General features: G+C 40.3%; 1 protein-coding gene and 1 long non-coding RNA gene across 2 annotated transcripts; both read left to right on the plus strand.

Moving 5' to 3' along the window:
* The first annotated feature begins 4,698 nt into the window (after nucleotides 1-4,698).
* Nucleotides 4,699-6,454, plus strand: LOC121993806 (alpha-humulene 10-hydroxylase-like). The gene is made up of 2 exons (XM_042548112.1): nucleotides 4,699-5,665; nucleotides 5,743-6,454. The coding sequence occupies exons 1-2, from the start codon at nucleotides 4,736-4,738 to the stop codon at nucleotides 6,361-6,363; spliced, it is 1,551 nt and encodes a 516-aa protein (XP_042404046.1). The 5' UTR covers nucleotides 4,699-4,735; the 3' UTR covers nucleotides 6,364-6,454.
* Nucleotides 6,455-18,734: 12,280 nt separating this feature from the next.
* LOC121993808 lies at nucleotides 18,735-21,249 on the plus strand. The gene is made up of 3 exons (XR_006115419.1): nucleotides 18,735-19,408; nucleotides 19,490-19,565; nucleotides 20,937-21,249. It is a non-coding gene; the product is annotated as an uncharacterized LOC121993808 (long non-coding RNA).
* The last annotated feature ends 1,896 nt before the right edge of the window (nucleotides 21,250-23,145 follow it).

The following is a 23,145-nucleotide window of genomic DNA, read 5'->3' on the forward strand; positions in this document are numbered from 1 at the left end:
CACGCCCCCAGAAGAGTCCCTGTCCGAGAAAATTTCGGCAGCATCTCCCCTGTACGGTGGACAATCTGAAACTTTCTACAAGCACTAAATACCTCAGCCACATGCGGCTGGAATAATAACAACAAAATAAACCATCACCACGCAGTTTATATAAGTAAACAGAAAGATAATACCCTGACTCGAAATCCACCCTACTCCACTACACTCGTAAAGCTCAAATCCGACGAACTCACCTCTTCTGCCGTCCAGGCAGGCAGGTAGTAGAATAAAATCCAAATCATACCAAAAATCCATCAACATCTCAAAATCCATACAAAGTCCAAGTATCCAAACAAACCAAGTCTATAACATAGTCAAAAAGAAAACAAACAAAACCAGTAGATCCGTAAGTCTTCGGGTCTTCAGGGGACCAGCAACTAGAACTCTCTCCTGACAGCATCATCCTGAAATATAACAACAATGGAGGTGGGGTGAGTCCAACACTCAGCAGGTACAATTGATATGCAAAGTAAAGAAATAACACCTAGCTCTAATCATACGTACAGTCTCCTGATAAAATAAAGGTAAATGCAAACCGAAGTAAAACAGAAGAGAAACTGTACTAACCAGGACCTGGGTATAAGGACAAACAGTCCGAGTGATAGGGAAATCTTGTATGCATGTCAAACATAGGTATACAAACAATATGCAGCATATAAATGCAGCAAACACAAACACAATCAATAAATGCATCATGCATATGATGCCAATGTCATGGTCACCCCTGACGCCAGTCAGCCAACTCACAACAAAAGTGGGACCGAGTGGGTAGGGCTGTGACAACCGTGCACTCTGCATCACTACCCCTGATGAGTGACTGAGTGGACGGGATGCTGTCGGAGTACACACGTACTCCTACCCCAAATCATAAATGGGGGAGCGCAATGCTCTCATCTCCCGGTACGCTATGACGGGGAGGGATCTCTAACGTGCTACACGCTGTGTCATACTACCCATGAGCAGACCAACGGAGCACCGAAAGAGCCAAACTGACGTGCTACCACGCTGTGTCACGCTACCCATGAGCGTCACAACAGAGCACCGAACAGTGATGAAAACTGGCAAAGTGCTCAACAATAATGGAGCAATCTATCGCACAGCATGGTAATATACTAAACCAACCTCTGGACATATAACAATGGCCACCATAGTGAATAAATCATATCAAGGTATACTGATCAAATAAGGTATCAAACCTAGGTCCTGACATGGTAAAACATGGTTATATCACTACCCATGAGCATGATAGATCGGTACAAGATCAATACGAAATGAAATCAAACAATCAATCAAACAGGTAACATGTGTTGGGCAGTGATTAACCGAAACAAATAGGAAACACAATTAATGCAACATATTATTTCATTACTAAGCATATCAAAGACAATAAGTCAAAAGTACCCGCCTCCAATAGGAATGTCCAAATATGATTCAAATACGACGTCGAGATGCTCGTCTCGCGTCAAAGTCCTGTAATACCAATAGATATACTTTTACTTAACTAAATTCTTATAATTAGTTAAATAAACTCTCCAACCCTAAATTAGAGCAAAAACCTGAATCAACACATAAACCTAAATCCATCTGCACATGAACAACTATCTAACATAATTAAATCAAACAATGATTCATAGCATATATAAAATGCTTAACTTCTTACCTTCCCTTCTCCTATCTACAGCAGAAATTCTTGATAGCCCAATAGATCCACAGCAGAGACAACTTGCTACCGAGAACAGATCTCACTGCCAGAACCCATCACTTCCCGTTAGTAACAAAAAAATCAAATCTCAACCTCTACAAACCTATACAAAAACAAATGCTACCCAATTCCTCCAAATCTGATATCAATCACAGCTTAATTAACAAACTCACCAGTTCTGGATCAGAGGTAGCTGTTGGTGGCTACAACGGCCGGAACTAGGGCACGGAAGAGGCCGCAAAGCAGTGATAGGGCTCAGTTGTTGGCGCAGGGGTGATCGGCTCTCGGCTCCCGGCGATCTAAGGCACGGCAGAGGACCTCAAACCAGGGAGCTAGGGCGCAGAGAAGGGGGAAAAACCGGCGGCGTCGGCAAGGCCCGGGCTCCGGGTGGTCGACGGTGGCGTCGGCACTAGGGCACAGGAGAAGGGGTAAGGCCGTGAGATGAGTGTCGCGGGCTGAGCACAGAAGAATAGGTCGGCTCTGTGAGTTGCGGCCGGCGGTGTCTCGTCGGACCAGAGGAGGGGAGAGGGAGGCAGCGGCGTCGGTGAGCTCAGCTAGGGCACCAAGGGGTGCGGCTCGGGAGGAAGAAAAGGAGAAAAGGAAGTGGCCGAGGGGTTTAAGGCTTCGGCGAGGAAGAAACCGCCGGGCCGGCGGTTAGGGCACGCCGGCGGCTCGGGTGCGCGAGGGAAAGAACAGCGGGGGCTCGGAGAGGGCAGGCGCGGGCGAAGAGAAGGATACGGCGAAAAAAAAAGAAAAATAAAGAAAAATAAAAAGAAAAGAAAAAGGAAAAGAAAAGAAAACTTTTCCTTATTAAAACAGCGTAGCCTAAACAGGCTTTTCCGGACCTCGTTTTCATCCCCGTTAACTCGTCCATACGAGCTCCGAAAAATTCCCAAAAAATTTCTAAAAATTCCGGAAAATTTCCTTATTAATATTTGCCTATTTCCGGTATTTTACACTTACAGTGATCTTCACAGCAATTTCTTCAGCACTCACGCTAGTTCTTAAAGGTACTTGGGGAGCATCTCCAAGGTTCAAGAGGCAACAACAAGTAGCAAGAAGAAAGGTGTATTCACTTGTATTCTTAGAGTTTCTTCTTGTATTTGTATTTGTGTTGTGTGTGAGTTTGTACGAAGCTTGTCCGCCTCCGGCTGTGACCGAGAAGGAGTTGTTCTTAGTGGAGATAGCGTGTCATATGTGGATCCTTGGATTAGTCACCTCTTCTTGAGGTGGATACCAAGTAAATCCTAGGTGTTAGTATTGTGACTGTTTGTCTTCGAGTATTCCGCTGCACAACAACAAGACGAAGTAAATCGATGCAAGCACGACAAAACGTTATTCACCTCCCTCTAGCAGACACGATGGTCCCAGCATACATTACCACCAACTGATTCATCAAGATTTATGAACATATTTCTTTTCTCACATATATGATTGTTTGCACCAGTGTCGAGATACCACATTGTATCTCCGCCTCTTTCATTATCTTTATATGCTAATAGTAGGGTGTCATCTTCTTCTTTCCTGTCTTTCATATAGTTTGTTCTTTCATATACTTTATTCTTGGATGATCTACATTCTTTAGCATAATACCTAAATTTGTCACAATTGTAGCACTTAACTTGAGATTTATCGTACCTCGAGTTTGTGTACCCTTTTCCACTTCCTCTTGTTGTATGTTCTCCTCTTTCATTGTTGTTCTTGGAAACCCATCCTTACACATTAGCATGGTCTCGTCCATATCCACGACCTCTTCCACATTGACTTCTATTGTTACTGAAGCTTTCATCTTTCTTTGTCAGTTGAAGAGTCGTCTTCAGGAGTTGTTGAGTAATTTCTTTATTTATCTTCTTCTTTTCTTTATGGGATTGTAATGAACCCATGAGCTGCTTTATGGTAATGACTTGTAAATCTTTGATCTCAAAATGATAGTTGTAATGCTATTAAATTTTGAATTCAATGATCAAAGAATTTTCTCAATGATAATTAATTCTTCTAGTTTTTTATCATTTCTCTTTAGTTAATTAGAATTGGTAGGGATTCTAGAAAAATTATCAAATACCAATTTACATTCTTTCATACGAATAACATTAAATTAACTTCTTAATATCTGAAGTCGTATCTTTTTACCTTTTCTTCTCCTTGATATGAGACTTGGAGCTTTTCCCATATTTGCTTGGCTGAAATAGCACTTGAGATTTTCTCAAAACCATCATCATTTAAAGCTTGGTAAATAAGGAAAAGAGTCTTCTTGTCTCTTTTTCTTAAATTTCTCAAACTGTTTTTTTCAGTCGGAGATAGTGTCGAGTCATCATGCGGCTTAATGTAGCATTTTTCTATAACCTCCCAAACATCATGAGCTCTAAAAAGAACCTTCATCTTGATACTCCAATTATCATAATTACTCTCCTTGAGTATTAGAACTTGGAAGGGAGCCAGACCTCCATTAGCCATAGCTTTGACACCATTTTATTGGAAAAAAAATTACGGGAGAAAAATACATTCTACATGAAAGAGGAGAATAGAAATAACAACTCAATTTACTTTCATTCATCGAAAAAAATTACATATTGATAGACTTATTGAATAAATACTAACCTCAAATATAATAAATCAAGACACCTTTTCTTTTACCACCTCATCGTATTTTATTTCTACTAACTCTTATCCTTATTAATAATTACCACCTCATATTCTATCTCTATTCTATCAAGAACTCTCATTATTATAAAAAATTATCATCTCATCTCATAATATTCTATCAACACTTTTATCTCTATTAATAAAAATAAAATTTAATATTTGATTGACTTGGAGGGGCACGAGTGTTGACTAGTGAAAGAAATACGCATTTCAAATTTTACTAGAGCATAATAGGGTGATGGACCAAGTGAGCTTTATCTTCTATAAATGCATGCAAGCTGAGGAAGAGAGCTCAATCAATCCGATCACAAACAATAGCTAGCATTTAAGTGCCTTTGGTACTGCACTAGCATGGCCACGGAAGCTATTTCCTTCTTCTCCCCTTTCTTCTTCATCACTCTCTTGCTCGGCTTCTTCATAACACTACTGATAAAGAGATCATCAAGGAGCAGAGTGCATAAGCAACGAGCACAAGTACTATTAGCTCCTCTCCCACCAGGCCCGCCCAGGCTTCCTCTCATCGGAAACATGCACCAGTTCATCGGCGGCAACCCTCACCGTATCCTTCTCCAACTCGCCCGAACTTACGGCCCCCTCATCCGTCTCCGACTCGGACAGGTGGACCAAGTGGTCGCCTCGTCCGTGGAGGCGGTGGAAGAGATCATCAAGCGCCATGATCTCAAATTTGCTGACCGACCCACCGAGCTGACCTTCTCCAGCATATTGCTCTACGGCGGGAATGGAGTCTCCATGGCCCCCTACGGTGGCTACTGGAAGCAGATGAAGAAGATTTACGCCATGGAGCTGCTCAACTCCCGGCGCGTCAAGTCCTTCGCCACCATCCGTGAGAATGCCGTCCGTAAGCTCACGGCCGAGATCGCCCGCAAGGCGTCTGCTCAAACACTTGTCAATCTAAACGATATGTCTATGTTCATGACTAATGAGGTAGTGATCAGAGCCGCGTTTGGTGACGATTGCAAACAAAGGGCGGAATTCTTGCACCTGATCAGGGAGGCAGTGAGCTACGCGGGCAGCTTCGCGGTGGCTGATATGTACCCCTCGCTCAAATTCATGGATACTCTCACGGGATTGAAGTTCAAGTTAGAGCGAATTCGCGGAAAGCTCGACAAAGTCTTCGACGACATCATCGCACAGCGTCAAGTCGCACTGGCCGCCGGGCAAGCAGACGACCATCTAATCATCGATGTACTTCTCAAGCTTAAAAATGAAGGAAATCAAGAATTCCCAATCACATCTGACTGCGTCAAGGCCATCGTCATGGTAAATGAATTACATGCATATATAATATAATATGTGAAAGAATGTTTATTTAACAGCTTGCCTTTTTTTATCTTTAGGAAACATTCGTGGCAGGGACGGAAACGTCATCATCGGCTATTGAATGGGCTATGTCAGAGTTGATCAAGAAACCCAAGGCCATGGAGAAAGTCCAGAAAGAGATGAGGGAGGCTATGCAAGGGAAGACCAAGCTCGAAGAGAGTGACATCATCAAATTCAGTTATCTAAATTTGGTGATCAAGGAGACCATGCGGCTCCACCCTCCTGTGCCTCTGTTGGTGCCGAGGATATGCACAGAGACGTGCGAGGTCTTGGGATATCGAGTGCCCGCCGGAGCTCGAGTGCTCATCAATGCATTTACGCTGGGCAGAGATGAACAGTACTGGGGTTCTGATGCAGAGAGCTTCAAGCCTGAGAGATTTGAGTGCAGCTCGGTTGACTTCAGGGGCTTCAACTTTGAGTTCTTGCCATTTGGTGCAGGCCGAAGGATCTGCCCCGGCATCACATTTGGGTTGTCATCGGTGGAAGTTGCACTGGCTAACCTCCTCTTCTACTTCGACTGGAAGCTTCCTCCTGACATGAAGATCGAAGATTTAGACATGATGGACATTTCTGGGGCGACCGCACCAAGGAGATCACCTCTCCTCATGCATGCCAAGACAATAATTCCTCTGCCATAGTCGCTTCATCGCCAAATATGATATTGCAGACTTTATATAGTCTTATATATATATATATATATGTAAAGAAAAAAGTCATGCAGCTCCTATGTTAAAGAGATATTTTATACAAAATAAATTAATAAATTATATATTAGAAGTCTTGCTCTTTGACAAACTCAAACACTAATCAACTATCAAATTAAAACGCACTCTTCTATGAGATTAATTTATCCAACTCAATCAATCCTCGAAATTAATTTGCCTAAGGTGGATTTAATTGTGTGAGTTGATTTTCGTACCTAATTAAGTTTGGAAAAAAAGAAACAGGACAAATTTCGTTTTGTTTTCTTATGCTGTAATGTGTGGCTAAAATTACGAAAAATTGAAAGATAGTGATTCTTACAAGATAAATTAGTAAATTATATGTTAGAGACATTTGTATTCAATTTAATTATTTTTTTAAAAAAAATATATTTGCTAGAACATGATTGGTTTAAGGAGGTTGAGCTAATCTAACCATCACTTAACTTAAATCAAAATTGATCCACAAGAGTGAATTGATTCCTTGTGCTTAAATAAATATGATCATTGTTCTTTTTAATTGGAAAAAACAAACTGTTGCCTATAAGATGGATAATTTTTCGAATGTCTTGAAATTTAAGGCAAATCAATGACTTCCAAGGTCCTTATTAATGTTGAATTGGACAAAAATTAGCTCATGAGGCTATGGTACATGATAAAAAGTGAGATAGTCCACTTGGGACGGTGTGATATTTGAGACATGGGATATTATCATATGAGGTATTGGGGTCAAATTAATTCGACGCGTTTGAGCATGTCTTCCTCCATACCTTGGCCTTGGGACAGATTGACGGGGATGTTGGGGGCAAGCGAATCATTTTTTTTTTTTGTTTGCCACATGATAAAAAGTGAGATAGACTTCATAGGTAATAAGGGTTTAAATCTCATCTAGGATACATTACAACAAAGGAGTTTGAAATTTTTGTTACGTTGGGCCATCCACTAAAACTCATCCGTACTTTTTGATTTACCCTACTATTCGGTAGAAAATTTTTGTAGAGCTAGATTGATCATTTATAGGAGTAATTGGATTTTATATATATATATATATATAAAAGAAAATAGCATGATAATCAATAACAAAAATACCTGAAGAGGATGAGACATCAAATGCCTTATTCTTCTTCATGGGCTCAAGATAAATCTTGTAGTTTCTTTGCTAGTGTCCCATCTTACCATAATAATTGTTGGTGTGGTTAGCACTAACGGTCTAACTCAGGTTTTGATGAATGACAAAATATATTAAGTTAGTTTTGTTGTGATCTAACACTTTAACTGAATGTGCAGGAGAAATCTAGCTAGGTCGACGGGTCGACCGGATAGTTGGTGCGAAGCCCAGCTAGGTTGACGGACCGACCAAATAACTGTCACGAAGTCCAGATAGGTCAACGGGCTGACCGGATATCTGGCACGAAACTCAGCTAGGTCAACGGGCCGATCGAATAGTTGGCACGAAGTCCAGCTAGGTTGACCGGCTGATCGGATAGCTGACACGAAGTCTAGACTGGTCAACGGACTGACTGAATATCTGACAAAAGGTAATTAAAGGTAAGTAACTGGAGGGGAGTGACTGTGAGGACGCGCCCCAGTTGAGGGACTGTAGGCGTCGGTCCAGTCTAGGACTATTTGGGATCCCCCTAAACTGAGACATTGATTAGTTCCTAGTCCTGGGAGGACAGAAACTAATTACTCCATTTATTTTTGTGCTAACACTTGTCTTGCAGGGTATTTGGACTAACACATTTGTTGCAGGGCAAGGAAGCAAAGCTGCCTTTGGGTGAACAGTACCCGAGGGCACCCTCCATGACTATAGAAGGCGCCTCAGTACTGTTCATGGAAGGCATCTTCCATGGCTATGGAAGGCGCCCTCTACGGATAAAATTTGACCAGAACACAAATAAGGCACAGTGAAGCCAGGATAAAATTTTATCTCATTGGAGGTGCCTTCCATTCTTATGGGAGGCACCCTCCAAGCCTTTTATAAGGCAGTCTCGAGGAGGCATTGACACAAGAACTACATACGAATTATTGCGAACATATTTGAGCCTCCAACTGCTTCCGGTTATTGCTACGACTTTACTACGGAGCTGCAGTGCCCGACGACTACTTTGAGGAGTTCTGATCGTGCCCGGCAGAAAAACATCAATGCAAAGTGCCTTAGTTTGATTCCTAAGAAGTGTTGGTAAAATTTTGTTATTGTACTTACCTACTATTAAAAGGACAAGTGCAGGCTGTTGTACTTAGCCTAACTGTTTGTACTCGATTATCTTTTCCGGGGGTACCAGAAGAGATTTTTAGTGGATTGCCCATTGATAAGTCCATGGGACCTGGCCCTTGAAGTAGGAGTCGCCGAAGGCTCCAAACCAAGTAAAAAATCGCTTGTGTTTCTTGTCTCTTACTTTCTACTGCGTACTCAAGTTTTTAAAATAAAAAAGAAGTATTTTTAAAAGCCACGTGATTCACCCCCCCTCTCACGTGCGTCAAGATCCAACAAGTGGTATCAGAGCAGATACCGCTCTGATTTGGTGCAACCACCAGTTAGGAAAAGGGGGTAATTTTTCTTTTCATTTTTTTTACTTTTCGACATAATCCAAATTGGTATAATTACCTCTTTGGAAAATTTTTTTTAGCAAATTAATCTGAATTAGTGCAACGCCAATTCAGTCGTAATATATATATATTTTTTCTTTCTCCCACACTACTAATCCAAGACCAAGTCTTGGGACCCTCTCTCTCTTCTCTCTTTGTGTTCAGAATTCATGGCCCAGATCAAGGGTTACAGCATTGTCCGACCTCCCCTATTCAATGGCGACGACTTCCCATACTGGAAGAAGAGAATGGAAGTCTACCTGAAGACAAACTTTAATCAGTGGTTTAGCGTCACCAGAGGCTATAAGGCTTCGGTAGACAACTCCAAAAATCCAGTGGACTAGAACATTGAAACCCAGAGATGAAGAAGAAAGCCCAGACAAATTTCAAAGCCCTCAACACACTATAATGTGGGCTAACGAAGGAAGAGTTGAACCGAATGGGCCCACACAAAAATGCGAAAGAACTGTGAGACAAGCTCATCAAACTGCACGAAGGAACCAGCGATGCTAAGGTAACTAAATGAGATCTTTATTTAAACAAATTATTTAATATAAAAATGTAGGAAGGAGAATCGGCGAGTTAACTCCACACAAGAATAAAGGATATCCTCAATGGACTTCACATCATTGGCCACCAAATGGAGAACCGCGACTTAATAAGATATGCCCTAAATACATTTTCTCGAAATCCACTGTAAGCATCCATCGTGGATGCTTACAAAATTTCAAAGAATCTTTCAAAGTTAAAGTTAGATGAATTGTTTTGTGAACTTGTGTTGCACGAGCAAACTAGCGCTAGATTCGAGAAAGGTGTTGCTCTTTTTGCAGGTTCCTCCAAGGAAAAATCAAGAACCGTTCCTGAATCTGAATGTAAGTCTGACCAAGAATCAGAAGATGAAGAACACCTAGTGAACTTGGTAAGAAAAATGTTCACTAGGAGAAAGAAGAACTTCAGCAGAAAAGACCTACAGAAGATCAACTCCACTATCGAACTAAAGAATGTGACCTACTTCGGATGCAACAATAAGGGTCACTACAAGAACGAGTGCCCAAAGCTGAAGAATGACAAAACCAATACAACTAAAAAGAAGACACTCAAGTAACGTGGGACAAATCATCTTCAGAGGAATCAGAAGCCGGAGAGCCGAAGCACCGAAGCTACCTCACGCTGATGGCCCGTGAATCAGAATTGGAGGACGAATCGGAAGACGGGTCCGAACTTGAATCGAGCCACGAGTTCGTACTTATTTCCGAAGGTTCTGAGGCGATAAATTTTAATTTAAGAAAAAAGTTTTTTTAAAGTAATTGCATATTTAAATAGAAAATTAATTGAACAAGAAAATCAAAATAAAATGCTCCTTGGGGAAATCAACAACTCAAGGAACAAATTGAAAAAACAAATCCAAATCAAGTCGTAAAACTTGAGGAGGAAAATTCGACACCAAAAATTGAAATTAACAAACTTAAAGGTTTGTTAGAAAATTTTACAACTAGAGCTAAAAATTTGGATCTAATTTTAAATAATCAAAAGTAGTATACAACAAATCTGGGCTTGGTTACAAGCCAAATTCAACTAATAAAATCATTTATATCACTAGTGACTCAATCTAAAACATAAACCGAAGCTTGGGTTCCAAAAGTGTGCCTAACCACATAAGTAGGAATAAACCAATACTACATACCTAAAAATAAAATATATTATGTAAAATCAAATACCATCCAAAACATAAAACTAAATCAACTAAACCAAGATCAAATAATAAATACAGAACCAAATCAAACTCAAACTATCATCAAGTCTACTACAATTATAAAAGTAATCGACATAAACCTAAAACTAAACTTAAAAATTCTGATCAATAATTCAGGGAAAGGCTCTAAACTAGTTGACACCTCCAAAACTAACCTACCTGGCAGAGTAATTAGGATCAGCTTAAAAAGGGACAAAGTTTAACTTGACTCACGGTACTAGTGAATTTTTGGATGATAGTAGGTTAGGGAAGCTCTGTCTATGCATGTTTAGGAAGATATGGCTTCAACCTGATGCATTTGGCTGAGTGGAACTAACTGAAACTACCCCTTACAGATCCTAACTAGTTAGACCAATGTTTTGTACTAAGTTCAGTGGATAGGAATATTTAGAAAACCTCGAAGGCATGGTTACTCTAATGATGTCCAGGTGACTCACTATAATCTAGAAGTTTATCCAAAAAATGTTTGTTTGTTGAGCCGAAAACTAAACCTGGATCTAATACAAAATTAAATCAAATCTTAAAATTGAACTTAACTCATCTCACAAAATTATATGATATTCTGATTGAAAACATAGATCGAGTGAGATGACTAAGGACTTTGAGCATGGAAATTTAATTTCCCTCAAGGCCCTTTGTCTTCGGCCTCTATAAAAGCACAACACCAATGGCCTCTAGCTACAGACTTATATAGTCATATACAACCTTATACCAATTATACCTATCTAAATTCTTAAAATCATCTACATAATCAATTAGTAATTGTACTGGCAATCTAGATATATTTCTAATAGTAGTAAATAATACATAAACAAAATTTACAATATTAAAAGTTAGCAAAATAGAGTATCATATTCAACATATGATAGATGTTTGCTGAGGTTGATGATCTTGTTCTCTAGTTTCTTATTTGAACACTCCACATCACTGAAGTGTTGAAGAAAGAGTTGAGTGGAGGCTACATTCAGCTGCAAATTAACTTTGTTGCTTTAGTATAGGAGTCTTAGAATTAGTGCAACATCCTTTCTTGTGAAGCTAATCTTCTAATTTTGAAAGATGAAACATTTACCTTCAACGTTCCAATTGTCAAACATATTTTATATAAGGCTTTAGATATTTGTAATTTTGGGCATGGCTAAGATCCAGGTAAATATGCTTCTATTTATCAACTCTATCCATTGGTTGTTTATTTCTACTAATGATATAAAATCCTTGAACTAAGGTTAATTACTTTTCTATTGTAATTTCTTATGATATGCATAGGAAGCAGAAGTTCTCTGGCTCACCATTTAATCTTGTCATATAAATGCATAAGATCTTAGTGATAGTCTTGCTGACGCATTACAATGCAAGTGATAACCATAATATGATACATTACAATGTTTAGTAATTGCTATAACGTGGCAAGTAGCTGCTATAATGTGACTATTGATCATATTGTAGTAGTTATGGTCAAATAGCTGCTGCTGCGGGACAACAAGTAGGCTTTGACCACATTGTAGCAATCAATAGATTTAACCACATTGTAGTATGCAGTGGGGTTTAACCACATTGTAGCAGTTACTGTCGAGTAGCTATTACAACGTTACAACCCTTTTTTTAAACCCTATTCCTTGAAAGTTTAACTTTAAAGAGAAGACATATAATTAGTCAACACTATTGTAGAAGCTAGGAGAAAACACCATTGTAGCATCTAGGAGAAGAATCAAAACACTAGAAAAATCAAAATCCTAAACAAGAGGAGAAAAATAAAACACTAAATCCTAACAAAATACTTACGATAGAGGCTAAGTTTCGGAGGAGAAAACAGACATCACGATGATGTTGATAGACAAAGACATCGTCGGACATTGAGCTACTTCCAAGGAGGATGGTTTGAAATGTTTGCTCGTCCGATTTAGGGTTATCACTTGCCATCACGTTGGGAACCATGAGGGTAGAAGGGTAATTACACAAAATACTTTTGCTTTCACATTGCAGCAGCTACTGTTGAGTAGCTGCTACAATGTGTAGGTAGCTACTACACATAGCAACAACTGATAGTAACTGCTCCACTTTGTAGCAGCTACCCAACAATAGCTGCTACATGTTATAGCAGTTACCTAATAGTAGCTTGTTGGGTTTTTCGGGCCGCGAAAACCGCTTTTCGCGTCGCGGAAACCCCGAATCGCCCAAGCCACGGATCTCGTGCAAGGTAAAACCGAACGAAAATACGAGTACGAGTTTGAAAACTTTAATCTACAGTAGATCTACATAAGGATAAACCATTTATACCTTTGATGTGATGCCCTTCGCGTTCCCGCTCGTCCAAATGATGCCGGATCTCAAGACCGTCAAGCGCCGGTCCTCTAGAAGTATCCACACGGACACACTAGATGGAGATGACCAAAAACCAAGGTGTGCTAGCACCTATGTGGTTCGGCCAAGGGAGGAGAGGGAGAGGGAGAGCTTGAGAGGGAGAAGGAGGAAGATGCACACGTGAATAAAAAATCAAATTCTCATCCAAAAACCAAGTGGCCGGCCACTTTTCAAAATTCACATTAATTGCATTAATTGCAATTAATATGAAACCATAAAATCACATTAATTGCATTAATTGCAATTAATATGAAACCATTAAGAGAGTGGCTTTGTAACTTCCATGAGGTGGCACCCAAGATGATGTGGAACATCATTATTGGTCCACCTAATGCCAACTCACCAATGAGGTGGCAAAAAGGTCAAGTCAAAATTGACCTTTGGTCTTCCTTCTCAAGTCAAGTCAAACTTGACTCAATCTCTACCATGGTGGATCTAATCCAACCATTTGATTCGAGCCAACTTAATATAATGAATCTAATTCATTAAATTAAATTGATTCAATGAGTCAAAATCTAAATTAGACTCATTTAACACATGAATCAACTTGAGTCGAACTCAAGTTAGCCCAATTAGGATTACTCTTAATCCAATTTGATTCATCAAATGAATCTAATCCTCTTGGTTCATCATATGAACCTAATCTCCACCTAATTGTCCTAAGTGTGTGACCCTATAGGTTCTTATAACGTTGGCAATGCCCTAAACCCATTTAGGAGCATAAGTAATGAGCGGTATCTAGCAACACATCATTACTACCCAAGTTACAAGAATGTCGAGATCCGACATCACCTTGTGACTACCAATTGTGACTACTCACAAAATAATGACAAGTGTCCTTCTATCCTAGACATCTAGATTGATCAATATGAGGCATAGACCGTGTCATCCTCTAATCAATCTAAATCTTGAACTCTAAGTTAGACTCACTCGATCAAATGAGCTCAACATCTAATCGACTCATTTGGGCATAGCCATGCTTAGTGGTCTCACTCTATCAAGAATAGCGATGTCGCTCCCATATGGGAGGATAGATCCCATCTACATCACTCACATCCTCTCGCATAATTCGTTACATACCCAAGAATCGCCTTTATAGTCCACCCGATTACGTGGCGTTTGACGAAACTAAAGTACATAACTCCTTATGTAGGGATCCATGGTGACTTCAGGTCTAAGGACTAATAGTCATACTAATAGCCACATGAGAAAGTATATGACACTCATATAACGATCCATGATACTTTCTCATGGCGGGTCATTCAATATACATTCTCTAATGCATACCCATGTGTCAGCTTGATATCTCTATATCCATGACTTGTGAGATCAAGTCATCGAGCTGACCTACATGCTAGTCTTATTGTATTAACATTGTCCCTGAATGCTAATACTCGACTAGGAATGATTTAGAGTAGTGTTCCCTATATCATCTCACTATCGATTCAACTAATCGATTGATATAGGTATGAACCTTCTACTCAAGGACGCTAATATACTTAGTCTATTTGGCACTAATATAAATAAGTATAATAACCAAACAAATGTCTTTATTAATATACAAGAATATGATATACATGAGTCCATACAATCATCAAATGATTGGCTTTAGGGCTCTAACTAACATAGCTGATATAATATAGACATCATGTTAAATTTTATCCTGTTGTCATTGTTAAATTTTGCCCTTATATCCATCTTTAGCACAATATCCGACGCCAACTCAGTGGCAGGCTCGGGCTTAGGCGCAGCAGCCTTTGGCAGCACTACCACCTCCACCACCGCCAGAGACTGGACGTATTCACATGGTTACCAGAGAGGATACGTAGTGGGCCGATGGATCTGTTTTCCGCGGTATGGTTTTACTTTATGCATTATCCACTGATATGCTAATAGATATTGGTAGCTCGCATTCCTTTATTTCTCGTGCTTTTATGAGGGACATAAGTAGACTACCTACTATTAGACCGCAGCGACTGACCGTCTCCCTACCGTCCGGTGATACATTGGACGTTACTCAGGAGGTTAGAGGCTGCCCATTAGACTTTGACAACATTATACTCATGGTTGATTTATTAGTCCTGGAAATGGTCGAGTTCGACATTATAATAGGCATGGATTGACTGTCAGCATATCATGCCACGGTTAATTGCCAGACGAGGGTGGTCACATTCTGACTTCCGAACCAACCCTCGTGGGATTTCACTAGCATCAGGGACAATGACATATCGGTCATTTCTGCAATGCAGGCTCAGAAGCTGCTATCACATGACTGTCAGGGATTTCTTTTGTCCTTGATTAATACTGACGACAGTAGTAGTACTCAGCTCTTAGATGTTCTAGTGATCCAAGAGTATCCGGATGTATTTTCAGATGAGCTACCAGGCTTGCCTCCCAGAAGGCAAGTGGAGTTTGCTATTGAGCTGATTCTGGGAACTGCGTCGACATCGAAAGCTCCCTACCGTATGGCACCGAAAGAGTTGGACAAGCTAAAGGTCTAACTCCAGGAGTTATTGGACAGGGGATTTATTCACCCTAGTGTTTCTCCTTGGGGTTCTCCGGTATTATTTGTCAAGAAAAAGGATGGTACTATGAGGTTGTGCATCGATTACAGACAGCTGAATGCAGTGACCGTCAGGAATAAGTACCCCTTACCATGGATCAAGGATTTGTTTGATCAGCTCAGAGGTACATCAGTATATTCTAAATTGATCTACGGTCCGGATATCATCAGTAGAGAGTTAAAGAATCTGATATTCAGAAGACAACATTCTTAAAAGATACGAACATTATGAATTTTTGGTAATGTCATTTGGGCTTACTAATGCTCCAGCGGTGTTTATGGATTTGATGAACTGCATCTTTCTAAAGTATTTAGATCAGTTCGTTGTTGTCTTCATCGACGACATTTTGATCTACTCGCGTTCCGAGGAGGAGCATGCACAATATCTTCGCATAGTTTTGGAGACTCTTCGACGACATCGTCTATACGCGAAGTTCAGCAAGTGTGCCTTTTGGTTATCTTCAGTCGATTTTCTAGGTCACGTAGTTTCCAGCCGAGGTATTTCAGTAGGCCTCAGAAGATCGAGGCTGCCACCAATTAGGAGCAGCCGAAATCAGTTCAGGAGATCCGGAGTTTCTTGGGATTGGCCGGATATTACAGATGTTTCGTCGAGGGTTTCTCGCATATTGCTATGCTGTTGACACGCTTGACCAAGAAAGACGTGAAGTTCACGTGGTCCAAGGCTTGCGAGACCAGTTTTCAGGAGCTGAAGTGGAGATTAGTGTCGACACCAGTTTTGGTTTTACCTTTTGGAGAGGACGATTTCGTACTCTACACCGACGCTTCTCTACAGGGTTTGGGTGCTATGTTGATGCAGCACGACAGAGTAGTCTCCTATGCTTCTTGTCAGTTGAAGGAGTATGAGAAAAACTATCTAGTACATGATCTAGAGTTGGCCGCCATTATATTTGCTTTGAAGATTTGGCGACATCATCTATATAGTATTACTTTTGAGATTCTCACTGATTATAAGAGTCTTAAATACCTTTTCACTCAGAAGGAACTTAATCTTCGACAGAGGAGATGGAAGGAGTTCCTGAAGGATTATGATTGTACTATTAGCTACCACCCGGGGAAAACTAATGTGGTTGCCGATGCACTTAGCAGGAAGTCCTGAGGGACTTTGGCTTGCCACCGAGTTGTGGTCACAGACTTAATTCAGGGTTTCTCCGAGTTGGGCCTTGAGGAGCAGGGATGGATAGAGCAGAGTATTTTGGTTACCATGGTTGCTCAGATGTCGATCCGGATGAGGATTCGAGAGGCCCAGGCCGGTGATCAACACTACAGTTCATTGGCAGCCAGATAGCTTCAGGGCAACAGACAGAGTTCACCCGAGATGACGCTGGTATTATATATTTCCGAGGTCGATTATGCGTATCTCCATCTCACTCGGTCAAGGAGGAGTTACTTCAAGAGGCTTATCGCTCTCGATTTGCTATCCACTCAGGCGGGACCCACATGTATCGAGACTTGAAGCATTCCTATTGGTGGAACGGTATGAAGAAAGACATCGCGGAATTTACAACTAGATGTTTTGTCTGTCAGCGGGTGAAGGATGAGCACTAGAGACCTGCCAAATTACTTCAAAGGATTCCGATTCCAGAGTGAAAATGGGAGCACATCACTATGAATTTTGTGGTGGGATTGCCTAGGACACAATGAGGCCACAACGCGATTTGGGTAGTCGTTGACCCATTAATCAAATCCGCACACTTCTTAGCGATCCAGAAGACCGATTATCTAGATCGATTGAAAGAGATGTATTGTTGGGAGATCATTAGACTGCATGGTGTTCCATTGAGTATTATATCGGATAGAGACCCACGGTTCACGTTCCGGTTCTGGTAGAGTCTGCAGTAGGCCTTGGACACTCAGCTCCGTTTTAGTACAGCTTTCCATCCGCAGACAGATGGACAGTCAGAGCGGACCATTCAAACTCTAGAGGGCTTGATGAGGTATTGTGTTATGGATTTTGGAGGCATTTGGGAAGACCACTTGCCATTGGTAGAGTTCACCTACAACAACAGCTATCACTTGACTATCTAGATGACACTGTTTGAAGCATTATATGGTAGGCCTTATCTACCCTCTGGGAGGAGGTTGAGGAGGCCCAGCTGTTAGGACCTCATAGAACTCAACAGGAGGTAGAGTTGGTCCGTACTATTAGACGGAGGATGTCAGAGGCTCAGGACCGCCAGAAGAGTTATGCTGATCAGAGATGGAGACCCCTGGAGTTCTCTACTGGTGACCATGTATTCCTGAGAGTTTCACCCATTAAAGGGGTGAAGAGATTTGGCCTCCGAGGTAAGTTAGCTCCACGATATACATTGGGCCTTTCCAGATCTTGGAGAGGATTGGAGCAGTACGTAGCTTATTGTCTGGCGCTACCACCGGCTCTAGCAGGCGTTCACGATGTGTTCCACGTGTCTATGCTGAGGAGATACATAACCGACCCAGTACATGTACTGCCAGATATACTAGTTCCCATTCAGCTTAACGTTACCTACGAGGAGGTTCCGGTACGGATTCTGGACCAGAAAGAGCGTCAGCTGTGGAATAAGACTATCCGGCTGGTTAAAGTCGGATGACAACATCATTCTGATGAGGAGGTTACCTGGGAGCTCAAGTATACGATCTGAGCTCGATACCCCCATCTCTTCACTTGAGGTATGTGGGTTAATTTCCATTCAACATTTATACTATCTATTTATTGCTAGTACTTGTTGAATGTAGATAACGAAATTTGAGGGCCAACTTTTTTATTAGTGGGGGAGAATGTAAAATACAGCAAAAAACTTAATTAAATAATATGGTAAAATAGAGGAATAGCCTTAACGGAATTTTTCAAAATTTTATAAATTTTCTGAGAATTTTTCGGAAGCCGTATGGTATAGGTTACGGGGATAAATATTGGGCCACGGGAAATCCTATTTAGGCTACCCCATTTAAGCGAGGAAAAGTTTGATTTTTCTTTTGTTTTTGTTTTTCTTTATTTCCTTTTCTTTTTCCCCCGTTGTCGTCTCGTGCCCGACTCCTCTCTTCTCTTCTCCTTCTTCCTCCCTAAGCCTGATCCCCTTCCTCTTCATCTTCCCCAATCGGCGCCGGCGCCGCTTTGCGCTTCCTGTCCCACGCGAACAAAGTATCGGCAAGGGAGGAAACCGGGCAGATCTCCTCCCCCTTCCCTCATCTTCAATGCTGACTCTCCTCTTCTCCTGAGCTCTGCCCTAGCCTCTCCGCAATCCGCCATCATTGAATGGAGCAGCGTCGACCACCTGAACTCTCCGGCGTGCCTTGTCATGCCCTAGATTGGGTCAATAGTCGCCTTCCCTCTGCACTAGACACAGTCGGCGCCGTCGCATTCGACCATCGGACTGGGCTACTTCAGCGACATCGTGCCCTAGCCATCCTCGCCGCCCCTTTCCTTCCTCTCCCGATCAACTCTTGTGCACGACATCAATCACTGTACGACGGTCACCATGATCACCCCTTCCATTTGTTTAGACAACAAACTATCTCCTCTTTCTCTCACGCCGCTACGATCCACCACCATGCCTAGGGCAGAGGGGTATCTACTCTGATCACTGTCGAAAACTTGAGACATTCCTAGTAAATCGATCTGCCAGTCACATCCTCTTTTCCTCACGCGAGCACCACATGCGCATCACCACTTGTTGCTTGCTGCCATTGTCGATCTAGGGTTTACGACCACCAAATCTGAGGTAGGTTTTCCCTCCTAGACATGGATTTAGGAGTTTGGGTGTTGTTTTGATAAAGTGGATAACCAAAACAGAGCTGGGCAGGTGGTTTCTAGTAGCTACTCAATTTCGTCGGCTGCCCTACTTGGCTGAGGATCAACAAGAGTGGCTTGGTGTTAAGGTAAGGTGTGGAGGAATTTATCTTTGTTGTAGCTTGCATCTAAAATTGAAATTAGGAAGATTAGAAATGATAGACCCAAGTGGTTGTCGTGATAATTAGGGTTAAATTACGGATCTGATCTAAGTTTCGGATTAGACCCAAGTATGTAGTTAACCGAGGTTTAATGAATGAATTAGGGTTCCAGGTAAATTGGAATTTGATTTAGTTATTTTTTATGTGTGGGAGTAGCTAAATCCGTATATGTTTGATATTACAAGACTTTGATTTAAGACGAGCATCTCGACGTGGGGTCTATTTCGGAGATGATCCCCATTTTTGAGGCGGGTACCTTGACTTATCTCTTTTGATATATCATGTTAATATGCGTAGTAGGTTATAGCCTTTAGTAATAATTATGTTTATCATTGTTTAGGTATGCCACTACATGATACCTGTTGCATGCTTTCATCTGTTCTGCATTTATGATTTATTATTGTCATAATTATTTATGCTTACAGAGATAGTGACATACCATACCTTATGATACACCGGACTAGACATTTACCATATCTGACCCATGTACCTATATCTGTTTATTTGACCCATTTATTTTTGGTACATGTTTTATGAGGTAGATATGGTCAGGATTTTTCATGCTTAGTGTTATGCACCATCTTGCATGATTACATGTTGTGCGATTGGTAGCCCCATTATTGTTGAGTTCATCGCCAGTTACAGAGATCTGCACATACAACCACTCATGAGTTAGTGGTATATCAGGCAGGGTGTGTGGAAGTTTGCTCTGTCAGTGCTCCGCTAGTCCACTCATGGGTAGCGTGATGCAGCGTGGTAGCACGTCAGGGATCCCTCCTCTAGACTGGCTCAGGGAGATGAGAGCATTGAGCTCCCCCACTTATGATTTAGGGTAGGAGGATAGGTGTACTCTGACAGCATCCTGTCCATTCAGTTACTCATCATGAGCAGTGATGGTAGAGTGCATAGTTGTCATAGCCTTCCTACTCGGTCTCACTATCGTGTGTGAGATGACTGATTGACGTCAGGGGTGACCAGGACATGTCATTAGCATCATATGCATGATTGCATTTATTGCTTGTGTTTGCTGCATTTTATTTGTTGTATTTTATTTACTGCATATTGGAAGGATGCATATGTTTGACATGCATACTGGGACATGTTACTTTTGGTCTGACGACCTTATTATTCTGATAGGAGATTCTGGTGAGTACAACTTCTCCTTTTCTTTTAGTTATACATTTTCCATTATTCCAGGAGACTGTGCACATATTTATTACTACTAGTTATTTTGTATTATGCATGTCAGCTCGATACTCGCTGAGGATTTGACTCACTCCGTTGATATTACCATTTTAGGTTGATGCTGTCAGGAGGTTCCAGTCGCTAGTCCCTCACCACTTCGTGTCGCGACGATTTTTGGTTTACGGACTTGGGTTCCTTGTTTGTGTTGATCTACTATGTTGATTTATATATGTGTGATGTAGGATTATACTTGAGGATTTTATCGACTTATGGCCTACTGCATTTGTTTTTCTGCTGTGTTAGATTTTCTGTCATGGGTTTACATTTTCCATCATTGTAGTGGAGTAGGTGGTTTTCAAATATAAATTGTATGGTTGTGTCAGCCAGAGATTGAAATATATAAACTGCGTGGTTGTTTAGTTATGTTTATTGTTATTGTTTCGACCTTGTTGGCTTAGGTATATGTGGCCCTGAGGGCTTGTAGTAGAAGTTTCATATTGTCACCCGTACAGAGGAGATGCTATCGAAATTTCTTCTGGCAGGGACTACCTGAGGTGTGACACCTGATGAAACAAGAAGTAAATTGGTTGATAAAAGTAAGAAGTTTATTTTTATTGGCTACGATACTAACTCAAAAGGGTATAAGCTTTACAATCCAGATACTGGGAAGACAATAATCAGCCGAGATGTCATATTTAATGAAGAAAGAGAATTGAATTAGAAATATCAAAATATAGATTACAACTTCTTCTCATTGTTTAAAGAAGAAAATGTGGAGCAACCAAGGGTGGTGCAAACAAGAGAGGAGCCTACTACTCCACTAGTAACACAAACATCAAGTAATCAAGGAAATTCATCTGCCTCGACTTTAAGTGAAAATTCAAGTGAAAGAGTACAACGCTTTAGAAGGCTAAGGGACATTTATGAGGTAACTGAAAATCAAATATTACTCTATTTTGTCTCTTGGCTGATTGTGAACCTATAGATTTCCAAGAAGCTATAAAGAATAAAAAGTGGAACACATGTGATGGATGAAGAAATCAATGGGATCGAGAAGAATGGTATATGAGAGTTAACTCCACTTCCTAAAGGGCATAAGACAACCAAGATTCGAGTTGATAATAAGTCTGTAATATCACTATCAAAAAATCTAGTCTTACTTGATAAAAGCAAGCACATCGATATGCACTATCACTATATTAGAGAGTGCATTATATTACAAGAAAAGAGGTGCAAATGGAATACATAGTCTTAAAATCAGGTTGCAGATATTTTTACCAAGCCTCACAAATTTAAAGACTTCATCAAGATGTCATATTTACTTGGAGTCATAAAATCAAGTTTAAGAGGGGTGTTAGAAATTAAACTTTATTTTATTAATAGAGATAAAAATGAGATGAGGTGGCATTTCTTGATAAGAAGATACGGATAGAATTTGATGAGAATGAGAGTTTGTGATAAGAAGATAAGGATAGAATTTGATGAGGTGGTAATCTTGATAATGATAAGAGTTCGAAGAGATAGAATAAAAAAAAGTTTAGCGCTTATCCAATAAACCTATAAATATATACATTTTTTCAATGAATAAAGCAAGTTGAGAGTTATTTGTTTTATTCTCCTCCTCTTCCACATAGAGATTCTTCTCCTCCATATAAAATAGATTTTTCTCTCATAACTCTTTTATTTCTTCTCCCATAATTTCTTTTTTCCAACAACTACTACATATTATAGCAGCTAATTTCCAAGTGGCTTCTATAACTGTAGTAATTACTTGAACAGTAAAGATTGTTATGCTTCTATAACGTGTCGATGAAGTTGACGAGGCATGTTGCAGATTTTGAACACTAAACATTCCCCCGACGCACCGTTTGCGGAAAAAGAGCACTCATGTTTAAGTTCGGCTCAAGCGATGAAAAACAAGAAAATTCTGGATGGTATATTATCATGCTCGGACCTTTAATGTAAATTGTGAGGAAAGTGCCTTGGGCCCACAAATTCTAGGGGCACCAAAATTTAAAAAATAATATATATATATATATATATATATATATATATATATATATATATATATATGAGAGTTGTGATATGCTGCACGACGTTACTGTGCGCATCGCGCACCATATCAACTTTTTTTTTAATTATTTTATTTTAAAGATTTTGATTTCTTTATATAAAATCTTAATACATACATATATCTCCTAAACACATTACAATACTCCATAAATACTTAAATTTATTTTATTTTTAATTTTTCTTTTAACTAAATACTATAATCTAATTGGAAAACTTGAATCCTAGAGGTAAAATCTTAAAAAAGAAAATT

Source organism: Zingiber officinale, chromosome 6A (assembly GCF_018446385.1).
Source record: "Zingiber officinale cultivar Zhangliang chromosome 6A, Zo_v1.1, whole genome shotgun sequence".
NCBI lineage: Eukaryota > Viridiplantae > Streptophyta > Magnoliopsida > Zingiberales > Zingiberaceae > Zingiber > Zingiber officinale.